The 25,720-nt window shown below is 45.4% G+C and overlaps 3 protein-coding genes across 5 annotated transcripts in view; 2 read left to right on the forward strand and 1 right to left on the reverse strand.

Moving 5' to 3' along the window:
- Positions 1 to 20,367, forward strand: part of ppp2r2ba (protein phosphatase 2, regulatory subunit B, beta a) — a 46,412-nt gene extending 26,045 nt beyond the window's left edge. For both annotated transcript variants that reach the window (XM_052049016.1, XM_052049090.1), the window contains exons 2-10: positions 9,891 to 9,988; positions 10,511 to 10,676; positions 11,366 to 11,478; positions 13,433 to 13,610; positions 13,732 to 13,896; positions 15,820 to 15,989; positions 17,062 to 17,153; positions 17,240 to 17,363; positions 18,540 to 20,367. In XM_052049016.1, the coding sequence (XP_051904976.1) occupies positions 9,891 to 9,988; positions 10,511 to 10,676; positions 11,366 to 11,478; positions 13,433 to 13,610; positions 13,732 to 13,896; positions 15,820 to 15,989; positions 17,062 to 17,153; positions 17,240 to 17,363; positions 18,540 to 18,695 (1,262 nt within the window). In that variant the 3' untranslated portion in view covers positions 18,696 to 20,367. The remainder of the gene's footprint in view (positions 1 to 9,890; positions 9,989 to 10,510; positions 10,677 to 11,365; positions 11,479 to 13,432; positions 13,611 to 13,731; positions 13,897 to 15,819; positions 15,990 to 17,061; positions 17,154 to 17,239; positions 17,364 to 18,539) is intronic.
- A 141-nt stretch (positions 20,368 to 20,508) lies between these two features.
- gpr151 (G protein-coupled receptor 151) lies at positions 20,509 to 23,132 on the forward strand. Its single transcript, XM_052049311.1, has one exon. The coding sequence runs from the start codon at positions 21,061 to 21,063 to the stop codon at positions 22,360 to 22,362; it is 1,302 nt and encodes a 433-aa protein (XP_051905271.1). The 5' UTR covers positions 20,509 to 21,060; the 3' UTR covers positions 22,363 to 23,132.
- Positions 23,133 to 25,279: 2,147 nt separating this feature from the next.
- The window catches only part of adam19b (ADAM metallopeptidase domain 19b), a 21,178-nt gene continuing 20,737 nt past the window's right edge, over positions 25,280 to 25,720 (reverse strand). For both annotated transcript variants that reach the window (XM_052087127.1, XM_052087093.1), the window contains one exon: positions 25,280 to 25,720. This exon is cut by the window's right edge and continues 432 nt beyond it. The gene's annotated coding sequence lies outside the window, so the exon portion shown is untranslated.

The following is a 25,720-nucleotide window of genomic DNA, read 5'->3' on the forward strand; positions in this document are numbered from 1 at the left end:
TGACAAAATTTGCAGATGCGCTGGGGGTGGGGGATGAGTCATAAACCCCTAGTGACAAGTAACAAATCTACCAAATTCACCAACACCTTGTAGTACTCCATTACCGCTGCATGAAAATGACGACGTGCCATTTTTATGCTGAGCACAGACCACTTTCTGTTACCAAGTTATCGGATGACTCTGGGCCGAAAAACCCAAATGGGCGCAACACAGCCCCAAAGAAGCTAGAATAGACTTGCGCTGGCACAAAAACAAAGTTCCTCCTGTTTTTACGCCAAGCGCACAAGCGCCAGTCGACCAAAATACAACTTTGTAATGCTTCATAGGTGACACTTTGGTGAATTTGTATTCAAAACAAAGTGTTCTACCTTTTAGAGATAGCTCTATCCCCATATGGCTCCATTATCCACTTATTAAAACTTGTCCAAACTGGTTTTAGTTTCCCCCCACCACGTACACACACACACACACACACACACACACACACACACACACACACACACACACACACACACACACACACACACACACACACACACACACACACACACACACACCGGTTTTCCAGGTTAACAAACATTTTTTTCCCCATGTTTGGTCGAAAAATCCTGAGAACCAGTGCTGGTATGATTTAACATGGAAACGATTGGGGCCTTCTGCCATAAATGTCTTTATACAGCGACTATTGTATATCCTCATGGCTCACAGGCCTTGTTGAGGACGTTACCTTGTTTGAACTGAGCTGTCAGGTTCATTGATTGCATAATAGCATTTCAAGTTTTTGAGCAATTTGTAGGACAAATGATTATTCCTCAAAATGTCGCTTTACCAGATTGTGCAGCTTTTTTTGGACTGTCAAATTTTGAGATACCTTACATTCTGTGCCCCTTGATAGAAGGATTGAAGGAAAATATGGTGACATGCATACTGCGTCGTGAGAGGGAAGGGAGCGTGACGTGAATTATCCCCACGAGTCTGATCCTTTGACGTAGGCAGCTCAATCAACAAGGGCCTTTTAATCCTGCCCTCGCCACGTCTAGAACAAAGCATTCGCATCACTCCATGTTGCTCTCTGGATTGACAGCGCATACAAAAATACTCTCTATGCAGCCATACAATTGTCTCATGGTGAGACTGGCTCAAACCTCGGTTTGTGTTCCAACCTGGACTGGATTTCAGAGGCAACTGTTGTCTCGAGGTAAGCCAGGGTGTGACTATTTACGCCTGGGTCTTTACCAACGAGGGGATCTGTAGGATCATTTATTGACCTACTTAGAGCAACAAGCCAACACCTCTACCCAGACTGATTACTCTTCCCCCTCCCTCCTCTGCATCACTGACAATTCTCTGAGTGTGGTGTCCCTTTTTGTTTGGCTGATGGATGCAGCATACACTGGTGTCTATAAATACATTCAATATCCCTGCCCCTTGCTTATTCTCCTGGCTCCGCATTGCATTTCACAATCAATAATTCATACCTCCCATATAGTTCCATCTAGTTAGTTGGACTCGCGAATCCATACTGAATGGTAGGCGTGGGCAATTTTTAGATTGGTGAATGGAAACAGGAAGAGATTTATAGCAGCTCATCAGATCACAACAGAAGGCCGAAACGTTGTGTGATTGATTACTATTGATGGATGTGGTTATGTCAAGCAAGAAGCACTGACCAGTCCATGGCAGACCTGGCTGGACACAATTTATGGCCTTTATCTGTTTCTGGTGTGCTGATGAACCACACATGTGTGTATTAGTGTGTACACTATGTAATTAAATGTGAGGTTCAGAATCACCACTGTGCTATTCATTTCCCATGCTCCTACTGATAATTACAAATTGGAATTCAGTGACTTGCAATTGATCTGTCATGAGTGGTCGAGTCGTAAAAGACATTCTCTTATTTTGTCTTGTTGTGATACAAAAACATTTTCCAATGTACACAATACATTTGATATGCTCCAGCACGCTGGCGACATTCATGAGGATAAGCGGATTAGAAAATGGATGGATGGATAATACATTGTTCCGTCGCGACTCGCAGTTTTGGTCTTTGTGGCTTCACTCAATCGTGGTTTTTAAAAAAAAATTGTGACACTTCATTGACTACAGTTTTACTTTGCTATTTTATGGATTTTTTGCTATTTTTCTTCTTTTAACTAGTCAAAACTGTTGGGTTTTTTGTTTATTTTTGATAGGGAATATATTATTATTATTATTATTATTATTATCTATTAATTTTTTTTCTTTTGCAAAAACCGAAACCATGAACATTTGAACTCGTTGCCCCCATGTTTTCAGCATTGTGGGTGTTTATGGAAATATGCTCTGAGTGTGAACTCAGCATTTTGTGCCATTCAGTTATTCACAGTGCCCCCCCCCCCCCCCCCCCCCCAAAAAAAAAACTGTACCAGAGACCAGTGCGTTCGCTAGTACAGATGGAAATGGTTCAAGCACAAGCTGCAGATTATGGACCATGATCAAAAATGAATGTGAGTGGAGCACACAGCACACGAGGACAATGAAACAACCCCATACTACCTAAAGTTTTTCTTTTTAGTTTAAAATGTCTTACCTTAACTAGAATTGTGTGTTATAATTTAGCTAAAACAACAAATGGTGGATTAATGCAACTTTTGGTGCAATAAATCCTTGTTGTGGTTGTACCCCTGAATACCATTGTGGTTTTTGTTCTTGTTCTTGTTCTTCATATTCTCCTTTTTCTTCTTCTCCTTCTTTATCTTCTGAATGGAAGACAAAGAAGGACCAAAAGTAGAAGGACTTATAGTGCTGTTATTTAGTCTTTATTTTACATCTATTACGTGTAACAAGGGCTTAGAAAAGTGGAAACAGTGTGTGAGGGCTCACAATGGCATAAATGGGGCATAAACCCAACACCAAAAAGTGAATCTTTATTTTTCTGAATTTCACCAATTGCAAGGGGCACATAGAACATATCGTCCTTGAAATGTGTGCGAACAATCTTCCAAAAAGATTATCTTAACCACAACACCATTTCTTACTAGATTTTCACTTTTTGTGGAGCCAAAATATGGTCAATCAACAAATAAAAATCCTTTTGAATTGAAAATTTTACAAGGTTATAAATCACTTTGGGATTCAGCCAATCAAATCCAAATTCCATCAGTACCTAAGATAGAATAGACCTTGTCTGCTTTGAATACATTTGCATGCAGAGGGGAGGAAAAACTCATTTAGGGGTTTCATCTTGAGTTTCGGCTTCACTGACTTTTGCTATCTGTTCATTATGTGAAATGACTTCTGTATGTATTGGTGTGTAAAGTTGCTAAATGGCATCCATCCATTACTGTTTCTCCTCAGTGATTTAATGGTTTAATGATGACGAGGAGTGAGGGAGGACTAAGGGGAGTGAGAGAAAGAGATTTAAAAGGGTTGAAAAGAAAACCTTGGATGCTAAATGCTATCTGATTCACGCGCCAATGGTTTTGGCCTGATGCATGTGTGTGTGTGTGTGTGTGTGTGTGCGTTTGCGTGTGGAGACCTTCAGATGTACAGAGAAAGCTACATTTGTACGAGTGTGCCACTTGTGCACTACATCAGTGACTGGCCGGTGTTTTTGCAAAAGGTTATTAGTTTCCTACTTGAATTGTGATTGGGCCTGACTGGCCCCCACCCCGCGCCTACCCTGAATAGGCTTGAACAATAACCCATCAGCAATTCAACAAGGCCATGCACAGTACCATATATGAAAATATATATGTGGAGATATTATTCTTCGTCCCTCACTAGCCCCTCAGCAGCTTTACATGGACACAAGCACAATGAGTAAGCTTGTTCGCAAGTAGTCTATTGCGATAACATCATCAATCCTACGCTTCAGTGAATACGAGAGCATTTTTGTAGTATATTTCTGCACTCTTGCTGAATTTCAGCTCCCATGAGCAACAAAGTCTGAACGCTATTGGCACACATTCAACTCCTATGACTGCTGCCGCTGCTACAGATTGAAATGGTTTCCATGGTAACGTTCCCCTCTCCTCTTCACAAGAAGGTCCACAGAGGGTGTGGGGAGATACCAAACAACTAAAGCTCTTCTCTTGCGCTCTCTTCTAACTAAAAATAATTTTCCGTTTGAAACACGGAGCTGTGCTATGTGTGCCACACATACTGTGGTAGCTCTTGGCTTTGTAACCATCTCAGCCAGCACACATATTTTCTTGTGGTAGGAGCGGATAAGCTACAGCATTTTAAGGTGAGGTGTCTGTTATTTGCCTAGCGTACAACTACAGATCGAGATTAAGAACCTTCGGTAGATATTTAAAAAAAAAACAAAAGTGAGTTTTGATGACCACAGGTTATATTGCCCATTTTTAGCTATCCAATTCAAAAAGCCTGCCGCTCCCCAACAAAAATTCATTTACAAGATGATCTATATCAGGGGTGTCAAACTCATTTTTGTCGCGGGCCAGATCTTAGTTAGTTTCCACTGGAGGCCCGTTCTGACTGAAACCATATAAAGAAGTCAAGAATAATGGTTTATTCACCTATTGTTTAAGTTACTGTAAACGAGGGGTGTGGGAACAAGAAAATGCTTACAGTATCACTCGTATTTATTCCAAATGTGAATATGAAATTTTGGTAGTGATTTTAGCAACCAACATGAAAGTTGACATCTTTGATTTGCTTTCGTGGGCCACATAAAATGATGGGGCGGGCCAGATCTGGCCCCCGGGCCTTGAGTTTGACACCTGCGATCTATATCCTCAGAGATAACATCACTTAATACTTGTCGGACATCCGGAAGTTTCTGGACAGAATTGGACCCTACAAACATAGACTCAGGCATAAGGCCAATAAAGTCCAAATAATGATGCTGGACAACAAGCCAGGAAGTATGCGTAGAAAACAAAAAGCGCTTGCACAAGGCAAGGAAAAAACACAAGCAAAAATAGCTTGTAACAAAAATACAACAAAGATCAAACCACGTGGAGAACAAACCGTGGATACACTTAAACTTACTCAGAACTGCTTATTTGAATAGCAAAGAACAAAAGCAATGGCAAGATGCAAAAAACGGAGAAAACATAAATCAAGACAAGAGCCAAAAATAGAACGACAGTAATAAAAGAGCGTCCAGACGAAACGCACATGAACGATTTCCATCCATCCATCCATCATCTACCGCTTATCCGGGGCCGGGTCGCGGGGGCAACAGCTTTAGCAGGGAAGCCCAGACTTCCCTCTCCCTAGCTACTTCTTCCAGCTCTCCCCGGGGGATCCCGAGTCGTTCCCAGGCAAGCTGGGTGACATAGTCTCTCCAGCGTGTCCTGGGTCTTCCTCGGGGTCTCCTCCCGGTGGGACATGACCGGAACACCTCACCGGGGAGGCGCTCAGGAGGCATCCGAATCAGATGCCCAAGCCACCTCATCTGGCTCCTCTCGATGTGGAGGAGAAGCGGCTCGACTCCGAGCCCCTCCCGGATGACCGGGCTTCTCACCTTATCTCTAAGGGAGAGCCCGGACACCCTGCGGAGAAAACTCATTTCGGCCGCTTGTATCCGGGATCTCGTTCTTTCGGTCATGAACAATAGCTCGTGACCATAGGTGAGGGTTGGGACGTAGATCGACCGGTAAATTGAGAGCTTCGCCCTTTGGCTCAGCTCCTTCTTCACCACGACAGACCGATACAACGTCCGCATCACAGCAGATGCTGCACCGATCCGCCTGTCGATCTCCCGCTCCCTCCTACCCCCACTCGTGAACAAGACCCCAAGATACTTGAACTCCTCCACTTGGGGTAAGATCTCCTCCCCGACCCGGAGGGGGCACTCCACCCTTTTCCGACTGAGGACAATGGTTTCAGATTTGGAGGTGCTGATTTTCATCCCAACCGCTTCACACTCGGTTGCGAAACGCTCCAGTGAGAGTTGGAGAGCCCCGTTTGAAGGAGCCAACAGCACCACATCATCTGCAAAAAGCAGGGATGTAATACTGAGGCCCCCAAAACGGACCCCCTCAACGCTTCGGCTGCGCCTAGAAATTCTGTCCATAAAGGTTATGAACAGAATCGGCGACAAAGGGCAGCCTTGGCGGAGTCCTACCCCCACTGGAAACGATTCCGACTTACTGCCGGCAATGCGAACCAAACTCTGACATCGGTGGTATAGTGACCGAACAGCCCGTATCAGGAGGTTCGGTACCCCATACCCACGAAGCACCCCCCACAGAACTCCCCGAGGGACACGGTCAAACGCCTTCTCCAAGTCCACAAAACACATGTAGACTGGTTGGGCGAATTCCCACATACCCTCAAGGACCCTGCTAAGGGTGTAGAGTTGGTCCACTGTTCCACGGCCGGGACGAAAACCACACTGCTCCTCCTCAATCTGAGGCTCGACTTCCTGACGGACCCTCCTCTCCAGCACCCCTGAATAGACCTTACCAGGGAGGCTGAGGAGTGTGATCCCTCTGTAGTTGGAACACACCCTCCGGTCCCCCTTTTTAAAAAGAGGGACTACCACCCCGGTCTGCCAATCCAGAGGCACTCTCCCTGTTGACCACGCGATGTTGCAGAGGCGTGTCAACCAGGACAGCCCCACAACATCCAGAGCCTTGAGGAACTCCGGGCGGATCTCATCCACCCCTGGGGCCTTGCCACAGAGGAGCTTTTTAACCACATCGGTGACTTCAGCCACAGAGATAGGAGAGCCCACCTCAGAGTCCCCAGGCTCTGCTTCCTCCAAGGAAGGCGTGTTGGTGGAGTTGAGGAGGTCTTCGAAGTACTCTGCCCACCGGTTCACAACGTCCCGAGTCGAAGTCAGCAGCGCCCCATCCCCACTGTACACAGTGTTAGTGGTGCACTGCTTCCCCCTCCTGAGACGTCGGATGGTGGACCAGAATTTCCTCGAAGCCGTCCGGAAGTCGGCTTCCATGGCCTCACCGAACTCCTCCCACGCACGGGTTTTTGCCTCGGCGACCACCGAAGCTGCGTTCCGCTTGGCCTGTCGATACCCGTCAGCTGCCTCTGGGGTCCCACAGGCCATAAAGGCTCGATAGGACTCCTTCTTCAGCTTGACGGCATCCCTTACTGCTGGTGTCCACCAGCGAGTACGGGGATTGCCGCCACGACAGGCACCAACCACCTTACGGCCACAACTCAGATTGGCCGCCTCTACAATAGAGGCACGGAACATGGTCCACTCGGGCTCAATGTCCCCCGCCTCCCCCGGAACATGGGAAAAGCTCTGTCGGAGGTGGGAGTTGAAACTCCTTCTGACAGGGGATTCCGCCAGACGCTCCCAACAAAAACCTCACTATACGTTTGGGTCTGCCAGGACGGACCGGCATCTTCCCCCACCATCGGAGCCTACTCACCACCAGGTGGTGATCAGTTGACAGCTCCGCCCCTCTCTTCACCCGAGTGTCCAGAACATACGGCCGCAACTCCGATGATACAACTACAAAGTCGATCATCGAACTGCGGCCTAGGGTGTCCTGGTGCCAAGTGCACATATGGACACCCTTATGTTTGAACAAGGTGTTCGTTATGGACAATCCGTGACGAGCACAGAAGTCCAATAACAAAACACCACTCGGGTTCAGATCGGGGGGGGCGTTCCTCCCAATCACGCCCCTCCAGGTATCACTGTCATTGCCCACGTGAGCATTGAAGTCCCCCAGCAGAACAATGGAGTCCCCAGTAGGAGTACTCTCCAGCACACCCTCCAAGGACTCCAAAAAGGGTGGGTATGCTGAGCTGCTGTTTGGTGCATATGCACAAACAACAGTCAGGACCCGTCCACCCACCCGAAGGCGGAGGGAGGCAACCCTCTCGTCTACCGGTGTGAACCCCAATGTACAGGCACTGAGCCGGGGGGCAATGAGTATGCCCACACCTGCTCTGCGCCTCTCACCGTGAGCAACTCCAGAGTGGAAGAGAGTCCAACCCCTCTCGAGAGAACTGGTACCGGAACCCAGGCTGTGTGTGGAGGCAAGTCCGACTATATCCAGTCGGAAATTCTCTGCCTCACATACCAGCTCGGGCTCCTTCCCTGCCAGAGAGGTGACATTCCATGTCCCAAGAGCTAGCTTCTGCAGCCGAGGATCGGACTGCCAGGGTCCCCGCCTCTGGCTCCCGCCCAGCTCACATTGCACCCGACCCCTTTGGCCCCTCTCATGGGTGGTGAGCCCATGGGAAGGGGGACCCACGTTGCCTCTTCGGGCTGTGCCCGGCCGGGCCCCATGGGTGTAAGCCCGGCCACCAGGCGCCTGCCAACGAGCCCCACCTCCAGGCCTGGCTCCAGAGGGGGGCCCCGGTGACCCGCGTCCGGGCAAGGGAAACTGAGATCCATTAATTTTACTCATCATAAGGGGTCTTTTGAGCCGTGCTTAGTCTGGCCCCTCACCTAGAACCTGTTTGCCATGGGTGACCCTGCCAGGGGCATAAAGCCCCAGACAACTTAGCTTCTAGGATCATTGGAACACACAAACCCCTCCACCACGGTAAGGTGACGACTCACGGAGGTGATGAACGATTTGAACAATGCGAAATTATCCGACAGGTGAACGTGCGTCCATGAGGTCCTGAAATAGTCCCAATAATTTTGATACCTGCGGCAGGTGCGCAGCAGGAAAACCGGGAATGCCTCTGCCACCTGCTGGACGCTAACAAAACGTGATCATGACACTGCTGTTCCTTTTGTCTGTTAAAACTATAATCGATCTTGTATTGGCTCTCATTAACTCATCATTTTTCAGCATTTTTTTTGGCCACGACATTCATTAAGGAGGAGACTCTGTGCTTGGTGGTTGCGCCTTCTCGGCAGCATGGGTATACCAGCACTGTTTTTGACTGGAGGAATGTCGGCGCCATTTGACTGTCGTTGCTGGACAGTCCCGGGGCGCTTGTGTCTTGCGCCTGTAATGGGCAGCATTTTTCACAGCCCCGCTTTGTTCAGCGGAGAGATCGGTGCTGTTGAACGGTCTGCGGCTGGATGGATGGAGGTCTTGAGGAGCCGACGATGAGAAGAAAGGAGCGTTGGCGCGGAGTGCCGATGCGGATTTGGAGCTGGGAGTCGCGGCTTGGAGTTTGAAGCGGATTATGTGGGACAGGAGAAGTGAACTAATCTCTTTTCGTCAATGGACGCTACATCTTCGTGTTTGCTTTCAAAACTTTGCTTGTAGCAGACGTGTGCATTTTTTTTCAGCATGATGTCTCTGATCCACTGGTGAAAGGACACTTTGATCCTCTCCTCTTTTATCTATAACTGCTTCAGACAACAAAGTGTATGCAGAAAAGTGGTGAAGATTGCACGACTGTCTCTGTCCTATGTGTTGTCTTGTGTTATTTTTGTTATTTTTTACTTCAAAATGGCGCCGCGAGAGTGGCTGCCTTTCCAGCAGCTCCTATTTTTTTGTTGTTCTACTTCTTCCTTTCATAACTTTGCTGCTGTGAATCTGGAATTTCTCCATTGCGAGACTAATAAAGGTTTTCTTAATCTTAATCTTAATCTTAAAATGTGCAAGTGTGCCAATTACGATGTTGGATACCTCTTTAATAAAGCTGCACTGGGCTCAGCTCAGGGACTTGCAAAAAAAAAAAACAACAACAACAACAACAAAAAAACAGGCCTATAATGTGACAGCAACATCCTTTTCAAAACACAAGAGTCTAATTATCTGACACAGGTTTGGCTGTCATTCCAGAAATAACGTTTAGGATGTCAGCCAGCCACTGACTGAATGTTTCTTTCTGCACGAGGGTGTTTCAGATGTGTCCTCTGCGAGTTAATGCCCGTGTTCTTCGAAATTGCTCCACTGTCTAAACCACATTTTTTGTTGTTTGTTTTTACAGTCTGATACTCCCTGTGCACATCCACTGATATTTCTCTCTCCCTTCTCTGTTCATTGCAGCTGACATTATCTCAACAGTGGAGTTTAACTCATCGGGTGAGCTGTTGGCCACCGGGGACAAAGGAGGCAGAGTGGTTGTCTTCCAGAGGGAGCAGGAGGTAGGAAATCCCCAGAAAGCAAACACAGATCATCATAATACTTTAATAAAGCTTCAACACATTATTTTGGAATGTAGCTTGAAATGCAGGATGATGATATTGCACGTTTACGACTGTATTAAGAGGGGTATATGGTTATCTTATTTTGCTTAAGCCAAATTACACAGAGGGTGTCAGATCCCATGAAAACTTCCTCGAGAATTAACATGGATCAATGGTAATATACAATGGGAATGGTGTGTTAGTCTCGAACTGAGAACATGGTTTTGAAAAAAGAGGAAAGCTAAACCATATTAATCAAATGCATTGAATAATAATAAGTTGATGACTAATGTGTACAGCTAAAAAATGTGAGGGAGAGAGTTAATGGATGAATATTTCCATAATGCTCCAAGCAAAAATTCACATGGAAAGTTCCAAAAGTGTTTTGAGAAACTCAACCAAAAGTCCCCCCACCGTGCAACCTGAAAAAAGGTCCATTTGTCATTCTGTGTATTATTATTATCTTTTTTAACTTTGCAGAGTAAAAGCCAGCCCCAGCGTCGAGGGGAGTACAATGTTTACAGCACATTCCAGAGCCACGAGCCGGAGTTTGACTACCTGAAAAGTTTGGAGATAGAGGAGAAGATCAACAAGATCAAATGGCTTCCACAGCAGAATGCCGCCTACTTCCTGCTCTCAACTAATGGTCAGTCACTGATTCTGACAGTCCAGTTAAAAAAAAAAGGGTTGATGACACTAATGTCACAAAAATTATTTTCTCACCTGCTCGTGTGAACGTGTTTGTGTTCCACTTGGCTGAGCGTGTGCCACCGACAGAAGGCTTCAAATTGAGAGTTTCATGCATGGCTACCGCAGCGCACATAGTCACACGAGCACATCAAATCATATCATCTCTATACTTGCGCTTCAACATCAGAGGAGGAGACGTCTCGCAGATTGTGGCCGTCATGCATGGCTGCTACGGATGCGGTGGCGGAGGGTGGAGCAGATGGCGGAGGGTCCTGCGGCGATGGCCTCACCACACTGACACAATATACACGGCGGATATTGAAAAGGGTGGGGGAGAAAAAAAAACAGGAGCAACCTGTCTGCTGCCACCAGCTTCCTCGCTGGACCGAGAAGATGAGATGTAACTGATGTCGGCAATGCAGAATTAGAACGTGCCCAGATGGGTTTTTCAGGGCGGGGAATGTCGTCCACTTGTAGATTGCTATCATTGTCATCACAGCCTACGCCGCTATTCATCATCCTGTACCCAGCGACATGCCAGATTGGATGGCCCAACCCCCTCACATCTATCTTGGAAACAAGATTGACTCCATAGTGAGACCTTGGGATTTGAAGTGATTTTTTTTTCTTCTTTTCTTTCCTCAGACAAGACGGTGAAGCTGTGGAAGATCAGCGAGCGAGACAAACGGCCGGAGGGCTACAACCTGAAGGATGACGACGGGCGCATCAGGGACCCGTCCACCATCACATCTCTACGAGTAAGAGTGTACAGGAAGCTCTGAACCCTCACTTGGTTTAAGTCAACATTTCTCCACCAACTTACAATATCGATTCCTAAATACACTGAAAAATGTCTTCCCAGAAGGTCAAAGAAACACATGAATTGAGCCCGAATACTTTGGTTAATTGGTCACAGCACATGGCTCCAAAAAGGCAACATTGCCATGTTATTGCATTTTCGTCGATGATTTGGCCTTTGTGGCAACGTGTTGCACTAGTGGTTGCCCCGCAGTTTTGAGGGTTTGGGTTGGAATCTTGGCTCTGTGTGGAGATGGCGTGTTCTCCCTCTGCTTCCAAGGTGTGCCCTTTGACTTCCTCCCTTTAGATACTTTACATTATACATAAATGTGAGTGTGATTGGTCATTGTCCATCTGCGCACTGCAACTTTCAAGTGACCAGTCGTTCTGGAAAATTAACGGATCTTGTCTTTGTTCCTCTTGCCAAAAGTAAGTCAGGTAAAGTTAAAGCACTCCAGGATTAAGACCAGATTGGCAACCTGCAAACCTATTTTATGCTTTAAGATAAGATAAGATAAGATATCCTTTATTCGTCCCACAATGGGGAAATTTACAGCCTCCAGCAGCAAGAATGCATGTAGAAAGGAGAAAGAGAAAAAACCTTTCTGAAACCTTTACCTTTCTGATAAGAGATAACCAAAAGTAAGAAATGAGTGATCGATATGTGCATTGAGGAAGACCGTGGAGGGATCATCTTCATCTTCTCACCCACCACTCTTGTTCTCACCCCCCTTCGCCCTTTTCATGATGAGAAGGAACTCACATAGGAGAGTGTGTGTCTGGGTGTGTGTCACAGTAGATTAGTGTTGTGTTCAGCGTGTCTGTACTTCTTTGTCTAGCTAGCCGGGGGATCACAGAGACAGAGAGGACAGGCTGTGACTGTGGAAATCACGTTTGCATGTGCACAGGGGATGGATGGGAGGAGTGGGGGGGGGGGGGGGGGGGCAAAGTGTTGCTGAAATTTCATTCCGTATTTTGGGTGTGGTGCTGCATTTTGCATGGTTGAGAGAACTGCTGAATATCGCACCGAGTCTCGTGTAAGGAGGAAGTTTATCGAGAAGGGCGATGGGCCAGCGAAAAACAGTGTAAGTGTCAGCGTAGGGGGTCTGTGGGTTAATGTGCGTTCCGTCTCTCTGGAAAGCAAGCGAAAGCACATGAAAATGAAGTGATGCCCGTGGAGCCCCGGCAGCCCGCTGAGCCGGTGCGCCTCTCTGTCGGTGCCGACGTCGGACAAGCAAAAAAAAAGAGAGAAGAAGCAGTCCATTTGTTCTGCACGCTTGCTCCCCTCCGCTCCTTCTTTGTCTGGGTTTTATCTGGTCGGTGGGGGGTGGGGGGGGCTGTGTTCAGGCAGGGACTGGGGGATCTTTGAAGCAGCAACTGTTTCTATGCGTGTCTCGGTGTGCGTGTGCAAGCGTGCGCGTGTGTTTGCATGAGCATTAATGCTAATTCTGGACAGTTTAGTTATCATCCCTCAGCAGGTCTTATTTACCCCCTGAGGGGTCCCTTCTAAAGTTTCACCCTTTACTTCCTTTCTTGCTAGCACGTGCACCAAGAGAACAGAGCAGATTATTTGAGCTCATGTGTGTGCGAGCAGCAGAGATGTTCACGGTCCGATTGAGGCAGCTCATCAAACAACCCAGAGCGCGCGCAAGGCTCCCTGCCCTTCATTAAGACATGTGCGGTAAATGTCATATGAATCCCGACAATTACAAAGTTGTGTTTCACGCAGACACAACGTGTCTGGTTACGCTTTGCGTATGTTGCCGCCTGTGATAAAAAAACAAAACAAAGAAACAAATAAACAGACCTCTAGCAAAGCCAGAGAAGGTGAATGATCATATCAGTAATATTGGGTAAGCCTTCAAAACATTTATTTTCTGATTGGTTGGTTTTTCTTTCGCTCCATCTTTCCAGGTGCCGGTGTTGCAACCGATGGATCTGATGGTTGAAGCCACAGCCAGGCGAGTGTTCAGCAACGCCCACACCTACCACATCAACTCCATCTCCGTGAACTCTGACCTCCAGACCTTCATATCCACCGATGACCTCCGAGTGAACCTGTGGAATCTGGAGATCACTGATCGCAGCTTCAGTATCCTCTTTGCTTACTAATTTTCCAATCTGGGGAATCCGGGCCGCATCGTAAAATTCATACTTGACACAAAAGCGGAACGCTGAGCAGCTGCAGTTCTTCCTTAGATCTCGTCTTTCAGACATTGTGGACATAAAACCCGCCAATATGGAGGAGCTGACCGAAGTGATCACCTCAGCAGAGTTTCATCCCCAGCAGTGTCACACTTTTGCATATAGCAGCAGCAAGGGCTCAATAAGACTTTGTGACATGAGGCAAGCTGCACTCTGCGACAAGCATTGCAAATGTAAGAACCGCCAGGGAACATTTATGGGTAAAATGCTTTTGAAATGTCATCGCAGAACACCACATCACGCCATCATCCATTTTTAAATTTCAAATTTCAGTGTGAGGACATACATGCGGAGGTTTATGACGGCATTCTGTTCCGATGGAAGCAATGTAACCCAAATTTATCTGCAAATTGGACTCGCCCATGCTAACATGCTGGTAAAGGCACAATTCTAATATTGACATGCCAAAAAAAAAAATCATAACAGCATTGTTTATTTGGATCTAGGTCTTAAATACAATAAAGCTTAATACGCTACGGCTTCATTTTAATTGCGGGATATTTTGTTTATTTTGTGAGATGATAACATACAACATGAGACATTGGAATAGAGACAAATTCCAAGTTGTGTTTTAAATACATCATTGTGCGTGTGGTGTTATATTGTTGCAAATGATTGTGAAATGCAAAATAAAAAGCTGGAGCTTGAGGGAGAAAAGCACATGCGGTGGCACACACTCGCAAAACGACAGTTCTATTTTTTTTCAGCTTGGCTTTGTGTGGCTGTGACATGGAGCCGTTCCTCTGTTCAATATGCCACCACTGATAACCCATCAATAAATCCTAGTGTGTGTCTTAAACAATGAATGGCCAAGCCTCTGAGGCTTAACATCACATGCAGGCGCTTAAGTTGAATGAATAATGAATCCACTGACATTTTATGCGAGAGAATCGATAGCTGGAGAGCAATCGCATTAGGCTTTCGTGGGCACACCATTGTTGTCCAATAATGTCTGTTGTTTCCTCCGATGGATTGATGTGCTCACTGGGGCGTGTTAACTAACACAGCCTGTTGGGATGCACGTTCCATTTTTGTTCAGTAGGAAATGTTGCAATTGTGAGGAAAGTGAAGGCACAAACAGCATGCACACGTGCACTGCAGGTGGGTGTAAGCCTTGAGCCAGCAACGTTAGTAGTGACCCTCCGATAAAAATGCACGTGTAGCCTCATGAATGCTGGCATTCCACACAATAACTTTCCAAGTATCACCACAAAATAAAAATAAAAGCATATTAATCGTAGTGCACTGGCCCCCACATACGCACGGCTATAAATCACAGAGGTGAAATTAATCAGTGTTAGCAATGAGATGAATGGACGGATGAGAGAAGGATGAACAGAGGGAGACGAGAATGCCAAAGATAGTGAGCCCCGGGACAGAAAGAAACAGAGCGACCAGCCCCCTCCCCTGCCAACTCCCCTGGAAGCCTATTATGTGCCCCCAGAGGGGGGCGCGGGGCAGAATACAAGCCAAGGACGCACCCACACGCACATATAAACATGCATCACTGACAAACACGTAAATCCAGTGGGACTCGAATGGCCCAACACTTAGACATTGATTTGTTTTTTCTTATTTTTATCCCCTTCTACCCCCCCCCCACCCCCCACCCCTTCTCCCACCCTCTCATTTTTCCATCCCTCACTCCGCATCCCTCATTAGACTCCCCACTGGCACATCACAGTATCCAGGGAGATGGGAGGTGGGCAAGAATGGAGGTGGGGGTGAGGAATCGTGGGAGTGCAAAAGAAGAAGAGCGGAGAACAATAACTTGACAGCTCACGGTGGAATGTCTGGCTCTCATCTCCTGCGCGCAGATGAGCAGCTGCCAGAATCAATATGAATCATAACCAATATTTACCCATCATGCTGACCCATGGCTGTCTCGCTCAGCGCGAGCACACAATCATACACACACACACACACACACACACACACACATACACAAGGGAATGCAGCTGGTGCCGAATATTCCGGCATTGTTGTGCTCTCATTGTCAGCGGCTAACGCCTCCGCAATGAAACCCCAGCATGATTGCAATGTCAAATATGCTCTCTTTGTTAAAAATATTTGCACTTTTTTTTTGTCTTATGTAGACTTTGAAGAGCCGGAGGATCCCGCCACCCGTTCCTTTTTCTCCGAAATCATCTCATCCATCTCCGACGTGAAGTTCAGTCACAACGGTCGGCACTTGATGACGAGGGACTACCTCACTGTGAAGGTGTGGGACCTGCAAATGGAGAACAAGCCGCTCGAGACGTACCAGGTATGCATGAGTACAACCATCTAACTGTTGCAATGAAATGCAATCACCGCATATTGATTTTAGACTCATCGGCATAATCCCGCTTCACTGTCACCCTGCGAGCGCGCCCTATTTAGTGATCAAGCCGAGACCGCTTATTGAACCCTGATCCTGTGTGAAGACAGATTGCGATGCTACTGAATCAAACTAAAGGGCAAAACCTCCCACTGTGGCCGGTCACACAGGTCACTTCCACACTGCCTGACCAAGGGGGAAGCTATCTGAGCTCAGATCATGATTGATAAGACGTCCGTAGGGCTCAAGGGATTTCAGCCCAATTCCCTCCCCACCTGCTGCCCGTATCGCCCTCGTCACCGGGTCTGCGGGGATTAGCCGGACGTCGAGGGTGTGCACATGCAGTTTATGGGTGTTTGCTTGTCCACTTTGGAGGCAGCGCTGTGGAAAAGTGTGGCCATAATTCAACAAGTTGACCTGAATACAAAAGCACAAATGGGACAAAATAGAAAGCTTGCTTTTCACTCTAAACACTCACAAGTGTAAGCTACAGGTCTTAGATACAGCTTTTCAAGACTGACGCATTCACAAGATTCGAAAGTGAATTCCACATACAAACTTTCAAAGGACTCGTTGGCATTTTCAGTGTTTGGAGTTCCTGAAGAGTGGAATAGTGTCCAGCAGTGCCTTTTTCACCATCTAAATTGCTTTATTTAAAAAAGATAAAAATCATCCTTTGGTTTACAAATAATAAGAGAGGGGAAAAAAGACAGAAAAGAGTAGCTTATATAAGAGAAGAGTTACTGTGTGCGCAATTAGCCCAAAATCAATCGCTTCTCCACAGGGACATTGGACAGTCCAACATCTTTCATATTCTTCCAATATCCTCAAAAAAAATCGTCAGTTTTGTCGATGTGCCGGCATTATGTTTTTGTTTTTTTAGCAATTTTGAGGTGTATTGGGCTGCTACAAAGGTCAGACGTGCATCTATGATACAAGCCCTCATGTGTCATTTTATAATCAGGGCTTGAACACAGAGACTATCTTGCGACTCCTGTTTTTTGTGTTTATTTTCCAGGTTCATGACTACCTGCGGGGCAAACTTTGCTCCCTGTATGAGAACGACTGCATCTTTGACAAGTTTGAGTGTGTCTGGAATGGATCAGACAGGTGAGATTCCCTTCATGCAGACATTCACCTCCCATTAGACTGTAAATCCCACTAACACTATTCTCTCTCTCTCCTCCCTAACTCAGCGTCATAATGACTGGCTCCTACAACAACTTTTTCCGAATGTTTGACCGGAACACCAAACGGGATGTCACGCTGGAAGCATCCAGAGAAAACAGCAAGCCAAGAGCCATTCTTAAACCTCGCAAGGTACAAGCAGCACCTCACACGTACTCTTAAAACAATACGCATGCAGTGGAACTTTCCAAGTCGCAATCGGTTCAACAAACCCTTATTTCAATGAAGTTGTGAGGTTTTGTAAAACTTAAAAAAACTTAAAAAATTAAAGAAATTAGAGAAGGATTTTACCCCTTTCAGGGACAGTGGTTACTACAGTGGACAGTTTATCATGTTATCTGGTTACAGGGTTCATCCTTCTAACCCTGGGGTGTCAAACTCATTTCACACTGTGGGACGCATCCGGCCTCGGTAGATGTCAAGTTGGCTGAAATTTATAAAGAAAGAAATTTTTAAACCCTTTACACATGTGCATATAAAATCTAAATTTAATCCCTGCCTACACTTTATAAACTAAAGAGATGAATTAATTGCATTTTATTAAATGCAATGAATTGCATTTTATTAAAAATATTCATTCCGTGTCTTTTATGCATTTTTTTCACTTTTAAATTATCCGCGGGCCTGATCGCACCTTCTCAGGGACCCGGTTCCAACCCGCGGACCATATGTTTGACACCCATGTTCTAACCGATTTTCAATCGATTAAACGACAACAATGCGATATTTAATGCTCAAATAGATTAATTATTTTTTTTGTTCAGATTCACTCAATTTTGAATTTAATACCTGTAGCATGTAAAAAATAAAAAAAAATGAAGCTGGGACTGGGTTGTGTGTTACATCACCTTTCCTTTTAACAGCACTCACTAAGCAAATGGGAACTGGGGACAACAATTATTGAAATTTTGTAGGGGAAATGATTTTCTATTTGTACAACTGAACTCTTCTTAATAAAAGTGTGAGTAACACATGGACGACACTGGAGACGAATAATTTTTTGACTGTACTTTGTGTGTTTTAAATTATTTGAAGTTTATTGAATTCAGTGATTCTTTCACGTAACGTAGAGAGGCCGCGTATCACAAGTGGTTCTTCACTTTGAAAACCGCACTGGGGTTCACTGTACCGTTCTGACATTGTCAGTAAGAATAAAGCATGATTATTTCTGAAAAAAAAAGCGGGCTTTCAATACTACTCTGTGTTGTATGTAATCATAACGTGCACGTGTTGATAATGTTGCGGCTTGCTCGGTGTATGCAAAGGCTGTAAAACTACTCCTCCCTGATCGGCGGTGCTGTTCTGCAGGTGTGCGTGGGCGGCAAACGCAGAAAGGATGAGATCAGCGTGGACAGCTTAGACTTCAGTAAGAAGATCCTTCACACCACGTGGCACCCGCACGAGAACATCATCGCTGTGGCGGCCACCAATAACCTTTACATCTTCCAAGACAAGGTCAACTAAAGCTTACAGACAGGACAGGGGCATTAGGATGACAGAGAAACAAGTATGGAGTCCTGATGTACATCCAGCACCTCACTTGGGGTTGTCGCTGCTGACTTGATGCGCCCAATGAGAATGTGCAGTGTTTTCCTGGAAGTGGACGTCCAATTCTGTAATCTTGGGGGACATGACAAGGGTTTCTGGTCATTTAATTTATTTAGCCATGCTCGCATGGACAGAAGAGAACCCTTCGCAACAAGATTACAGCTGCATGAGCAGCAAGATGTAGCAAGACCCGTGAGACAAAAGAGGGCGGGGGGCAATGCAATGAGCAAAACAGAGCACGTGTGGTTGTGACTCTTTGTCATGTAGCCGGAGCGCCCTCTCTCCATCTATCTGCTGTGGTGCATGTGAGGCATCAGTTTGGACGGCACAGCCAACTGCTGCAAGTTCAAAGGGCAGGGGGGAAAAAGACTGTTTTCTACCTGCCGTCAGTCTTTCTACTTTAGTCCGTGACGTAAATGAGGCTGTTTTTAATGATTTTATTTAATACTGGTCAATGAGTCTGTTTAGCTGCTGTGGTGCCTTCTTTTGGTATGTGGGGTTTCAAAGTAGAGGGTGGGAGGATTGGGGTAAGGGCGTGGCAAGTGTAAATGTTTCAAGGGTGGGGGGTGAGTGGGGGTCGTTTTCTCTCCCGTCTGTCTGTTATGAACCGAACAAAAATCATTTTAAGGTGAAGCAATGCTTGAGGCAACAAGAATGATGATGACATCACAAGCCTCTCTGCAATGTGAGATCTCTTTACAAGTGATACGGGAAAGCCAGCTCACACCCCCGCTTCAACTGAAAGCAACAATTTGGTAAACTGTACAGAAAAAAAGTTTACAATTTCCACTTAAAGGAGGCTTAAAATGCATTTTTTCATACATTTTAGCAGTTCCCAGGTGACCAAATAATGTGTCTGCTTTCGTCCAAATATCGCAAGAATCAAGAATTATAGCACACATTACACACCCTATTTTTTGTCTTGCTAAAATCAGGCAGTTTTTAGGAACAGGAGTCTTGGAACGAACAAGGCTTCGGGGAGAGTGTGTGTGTCCGGCTGCTTTCTTCTACTTGGGAAAGCAGTGTGTGTGGGGGGGTACTCTGGGCTTCAACTTGTGGAGGCAGCAGTTCATATTATTCCCTATTCTGTGTGTATGGGGTGCACAGGCACAAATTAAAGAATACATCTTCCATTACCTATGTCCCCTTCAAGAGACAAATTGCAATTCTAAACTGTTGCATGTGACGTAAGCCGATGAAGTTTCGATCATTGAACTTCGACGGACTGTCTGAAGCACTCGGTGAGATCGTACTTGCTTTCCTCAATTATGTTTTCATCTCAGATTGTTTGTCCATGCCCGTTGGTGGAATGTGGTTTCACGTTGCAGGGTTGATTTTAGCACCTGTCGGAGCTTTTGTGTTAAGAACCAGCGTCCACTGAGGTAAGCACTCAATAAAAAGGTCTAAGCAAAAACTCTGTGAAATCAGGGAATTCATAACTGTACATATGCTTCCTTTAAACAGTACCACCTTGATTTGTGAAACTTTTATAGCTCAGAATGTATTAATATGAATGACCATGGCGTCTTTATGCTCACTGGACTTTTCTTTGATTAAAAAATAAGTAATAAAGATGTGCAAATTCAAACCAAGGTGTGATTCTGTTTCTATCGAGCAGCAGGTGAGGGCGTCCCCATGTGGACATAACGGATATAATGACAATCATTGCAAATGTAAAACAAAAAACGGCGTGCTTATTTGAGGTGGTGAGAAGTATTTCTGGGAATTTTTATTTGTAATATATTAATATATTATTTACTAATAAATTGTGCATTAGCAAACGTTTGATGGACATTTATTGTCTAAAAGGGACACAGCAGTATTTTTACATTCAGACAACATACTACATGAATGTTATTTTGTGTTGAAATAGTTGATTTGTCTTGAAAATAAAATAAAAACAGAAATAGAATTGATTGAGTGCGGGAATAATCCTCACCACTATGTGTCAAAAGTGTTGTGTGAAATGGTCCCCACTGCTGTGTGGGCTCCTTAATTGGCCCTGCGAGAGCCAAGTCGACCGTTTTTTCTCAGCTGGGCGCCAGCTGCCAATCAAACAGCATCTTTATAAGTTGCCACCCAAGCTGCACAATCGTTTCTTGGAATAAATCCACAGACAGACAGCCGCTCCCCCGAGATCACTGCCGATCGATTTGACAACATTTATTTGGTTTTATTGAATGAAATAATAATCATAAATACAGGCTAATTTTTCTTGCTTTCTTTTTGTCATTTATAACTATTTTCACTTTGTCTCTTTTTTTTTTGGGAGAGGGAAGAGATGAACAAACTGTCTGGGAACAATTCGACGGTGATGAACACCTCCTTAAACAAGTGGTCGTTTAACGATGGTGGCTCCTTCCAACATTTGGACCCCGGCAAGCTGAGGGTTCTGGTGCCGGCGGTCCTGGGCATCATTTGCGTTCTGGGCTTGGCTTGTAATTTAACCGCCATGGCCATCTTGTTGTCGAACGCCCACAAAGGCAAAATATCTCTCATCAACTCACTCATCTTCAACCTGACGTTCGCCGACTGCCTGGTGCTGCTCTTCAGCCTGCCCTTCAGGGCCGCCTCCTACTCCAAAGCCAGCTGGACGCTGGGCTTGGTCGTGTGCAAGACGTCCGACTGGTTCTTACACTCGTGCATGGCGGCCAAGAGTTTTTCGGTGGCAGTCATGGCCAAAGCCTGCTACCACTACGTGTCCAACCCGACCAAGCAGGTGAGCATCCGCCTGCGTTCCATCCTGGTGGCACTGTTCTTCATCTGGCTGTTGGCTTGTGCCGCTCCTATCCCTCAATGGCTCTTTGCCAGGCTGCAACAGGGGCTACACGGGCTCATGTGCGTGCTGCGGGTCCCCCCCGAAGCATGGGACTTCATGTCTGTGTACATAAAGGCTTACCCGCTGGGTGTCTACTGCGCCCCCCTCAGCTTTTCCCTCATGTACTTCTGGAAGGCTTACGGCCAATGCCAGCGGCGCTCCAGTAAGACTCAGAATCTGCGCACACAGATCAGGTCCAGGAAGCTCACCTTGATGCTCTTCAATCTCACCTTAGCCACTGCCATCCTCTGGCTGCCGCAGTGGGTGGTGTGGGTTTGGGAGCGCCACTCGGCAGCCGGTGGATCGCAGAGCTCCGTCTCTTCCCCGCCTCTTCTCATCACCCTCTCGGCTCAGATGCTCACCTTGTCGCTGTCGCTCGTAAACCCTCTCATCGTGCTCTCCCTCTCAGAAGAGTTCCGGGAGGGGTACCGTGGCCTGTGGAGACGCCTCACCCTGCGCAAGCAACCTCCTTCCAAGATCAAACCCGGACCTCACAAACCCACCTCGCTCCAGTCGCCTTGTCCCAGACCGGAGACGTCCGGCCAGCCGAAGGGCGAGAGCGGTCTTGGATCATCAAGCACCAAGCCGGGAACCAGCAGAGATGAGCAGGTGGAGCACAGCACAGCTAGAGGAGGCGACGTCGACAAAGATGGGCTCGTCTTGCCCGACGTGGAGCAGTTCTGGCACGAGAGGGAGTCCGGATCACATTTGGATGAAAATGACCCAGTGCCGTGGGAGCATCAGGACCACCAGGAGAGAAATTAACAACCAGCTACCCCTCAGAATGATCCCTGCGACACTTTCATTCTTTTCATGAATTGAATTCTGTGCTCATCTTTTGGAGATAACTAAATGTACCTTAGTACTATCTGTGAAACATATCCTTTTCATTGTTTGCTTGAAAAATGTGAAACTGCATGTGAAGTAGACAGTTAAGGCTACGATTGTTCAGATCAGGTCCTGTTTTAATTCAACTGAGTGTTTTGCCACTTTCTTGTACCCAGCCGAAAGGTATCCGTTCAACAAATAAAAATATTGATTCAGGGCTTGACTGTTCAACAGACCTCGTGTGTAATTTGTATGTTATTAAAGTACAGCTTTTTTGAAGAATACATGGAGAAAAAAATGTTAGTTTGTTCTGTTTGGTATCTACCTTGCTACTGTTGGATGTCAATAGTCATTAGTAGGAGTAGTATATTGCAATGTTTTGCTTGTGGAGGTTCTGTGATTCCAGGCATGTTATATTTGCATTCACGTACTGTATGTACAAGTGACCAGCATTTAGAATAAAGTCATCCTTAATGAGTCTGCCTTATAGGTCACGTCTGTCAAACTCTTTAGATGACACACTAGCTGGTTCATAAATGAGCGGCTGATCCCCCGCTGACACCAGTTCATTAAATATATTTTTATAAGGGCATCCGTTGGCTTTCTAATTAGGGCTTTTCCTCTGAACTCAGATGGAGCCCGTTCAATGGACTCTCTCCGTCTCTCTTTCTCTGCTCCTCATTGATCTGCATGTAGCTAGTGAGAGCTGTCGCAAAAAAATAATTATATATATATATATATATATATATATATATATATATATATATATATATATATAAATGCTATGAATGAAAGCTGTCGGATTTGATCTGAGATGGAGGATGTTTTATTTTTGACATTTTTATGCTGCTGGCAAAGTGTTTTCAGCATTGTCGAAAAGTCCATCCAGAATACAGTTTTCTACAGCCTCGCCTGCTTGTGACATTTTGCCTCTCATTAATCATTGATGTTGACCTTTCTTTGCCTGAAGCGAGCACCTCAATGAGTGCAATACTCAACTATGTACGCCACCTTCCCTCCCTGGAGCGGAGACCTGGCCCTAAACACTGAGGGCAAGAAGAAATGTATTTAATGTTGGCCAGATTCCCTGATGTCCGAAGGGTAATAATACAACAGTACAGTACAACAGTGTCTGCGCCCCATTAGTCTATAGCAGGGGTCCCCGACCCCCAGGCAGACCGGTACCTGTCCGTGGGCCATTTGGTACCGGGCCGCATAGAAAGGATAAATAACTTACATTCCCTCCGTTTTATTCATTTCGGAATCTGAAATATGTTTTATTTTCTCTGTTACATCCGTCTACAGTAAGTCACTCTTGACGCAGATCAAGGCGGGGCTTCTTGGTCATGCGATAGGTTACCGCTAATATGAAACCCAGGAGCTAGCAAAATGAGTTAAAAACAAAGGTCTTGTTATTTTTTATATTTTTTTGGAAGGGGAAAAAGCCCAGCCAGGAGACAGAAGAGGAGCCTATGACTTTCAAGAAAAAGAAGGCCAGTATCAGTAGTCGAACCTAAATTACGAATTTATCTCAACGGGAGATTCTCACGTACCAAGCCACTTTTTGTCCGCGGCCTATCTTATTTTGAAGGCATGTTTAAACGTTACCTTAGCGACCAGAGAGTGTTGCGGACAGATTGGACATTCCTCGTGTCCTGATTCGTGTTTATCATGTTTGGAAAATACCATAGCTTTCATGCAGGTCAAATCATATTATTTTGTTGTATTTATCTGACCTTTAAAGGCAAAAAAATATTGTCTGACATTAAATCGGTCCGTGGGGCGAAAAAGGTCCCGGACCGCTGTTCTATAGTACAGGAGAAGATGTGAGGTTGATATCAGGGATCAGGGTGAATAAAATAATCAAGAGAAAAAATGTTTGAGATAATCAACATCTAATCGGCGAAAACCTAATCAGGTCTTTCAGCGGGGCTGTGTCGTCTCTTTACTGCCCCCTGGCAGTGCCCCCCTGCTGCGAGAAAAGGCGGGGGTGTTTCGTCCCTCAGCCAATCATCATTTTTTATAAATGAATCACTCCAGAAAGCGACACGCTCGTCAGACTAATTGTGGTCAGCAGGAGGGGGTGCTTGCAATTAAACCTGTCTGCTGATGCAGACAAGTGTCCCCAAGTGTCAAATTACTTCTATAGAGTGTCACGAGTACCGGTACATATTTACCGGTATATGTGTAAGTGTGTGTGTGTGTGTGTGTGTGTGTGTGTGTGTGTGTGTGTGTTTGTGTGTGTGTGCGTGCGTGCGTGCGTACGTGTATGAGAGTGTGTGTGTGTGGTCTGCTCCTGGTATTTCGGAGGCTTTTGATTAGAATAAAAGAGAAAGCAGCCCGGTAAGAGACACTAAGGTACTGATGTGGCTGTGTGGACCACTTGCAGCAATTGTGTTTCATCCACATGAACCTATTTTATTCAGTCTACTTTGAAAAAGTGAAATCCATGAATTAAATCCAAATATAATTATACCGCTCAACAGCCAATTTTAAGAAGAGATGGCTATATGTGTCTTGAAATGGATGGTTTCTAAATGTCTACTTTTTTTGTTTGTTTTAAAGTTTGACCAAAAGAGCTTGCGCAATACAGATTTTTTTGCCATGCATTGAAATTTATAGCTACAAAAAATAATAATAATTGCGCCTGTTGCTGAAACGAACATATTATATTACTGTTATAATATGATGAAAACCTGAATTGCTTGACAAAAAAAAGCACAGATTCTGAATCAGCATACCAAAAAAATAATAATCATTCGAACGGTGATGTTGAAAAATGTGTTGAACAGTGTTATTCTTGAATTCTTGAGTTGAACTGTGACCAATAAAACCTCGAAAAGGTGACAAAGAATGTGAAACATGAAATATTTTATTGAATTCCAGTTGAAAATTCAATGTTGCAGTGCCTGAGTTTGCATAGATCTTTGGAGAAGACACAATATGGCAGCCTTGTATCCATATTGGAACACCAGTTACTTTCCAAAGTCTTGATCTTGAACAGTACATTCATCATGGCACTTCCCTATTGCAATGCCTCCCATCAACAATGATGCATACATGAAGGACAAGCAACATCGAATGTTCATTTACACAGATTCCACATTTGATTAAATTAAAATTACGGTGCAACTCAATAAAGTTTCGCAGACATGAAAAAAAAAATTGAGTTGAGCACCAAGGTTTGGGGTAAAACAAAAATCTCACTGCCAGTAAAGTTTTGTGAGAGATTATTTTACAGAATATTTACGGTATGTACAAAGGTCTTACTTAAAATAAAGCTATGGGGAAAAAA

This window comes from Hippocampus zosterae, chromosome 1, assembly GCF_025434085.1.
Source record: "Hippocampus zosterae strain Florida chromosome 1, ASM2543408v3, whole genome shotgun sequence".
Classification (NCBI taxonomy): domain Eukaryota; kingdom Metazoa; phylum Chordata; class Actinopteri; order Syngnathiformes; family Syngnathidae; genus Hippocampus; species Hippocampus zosterae.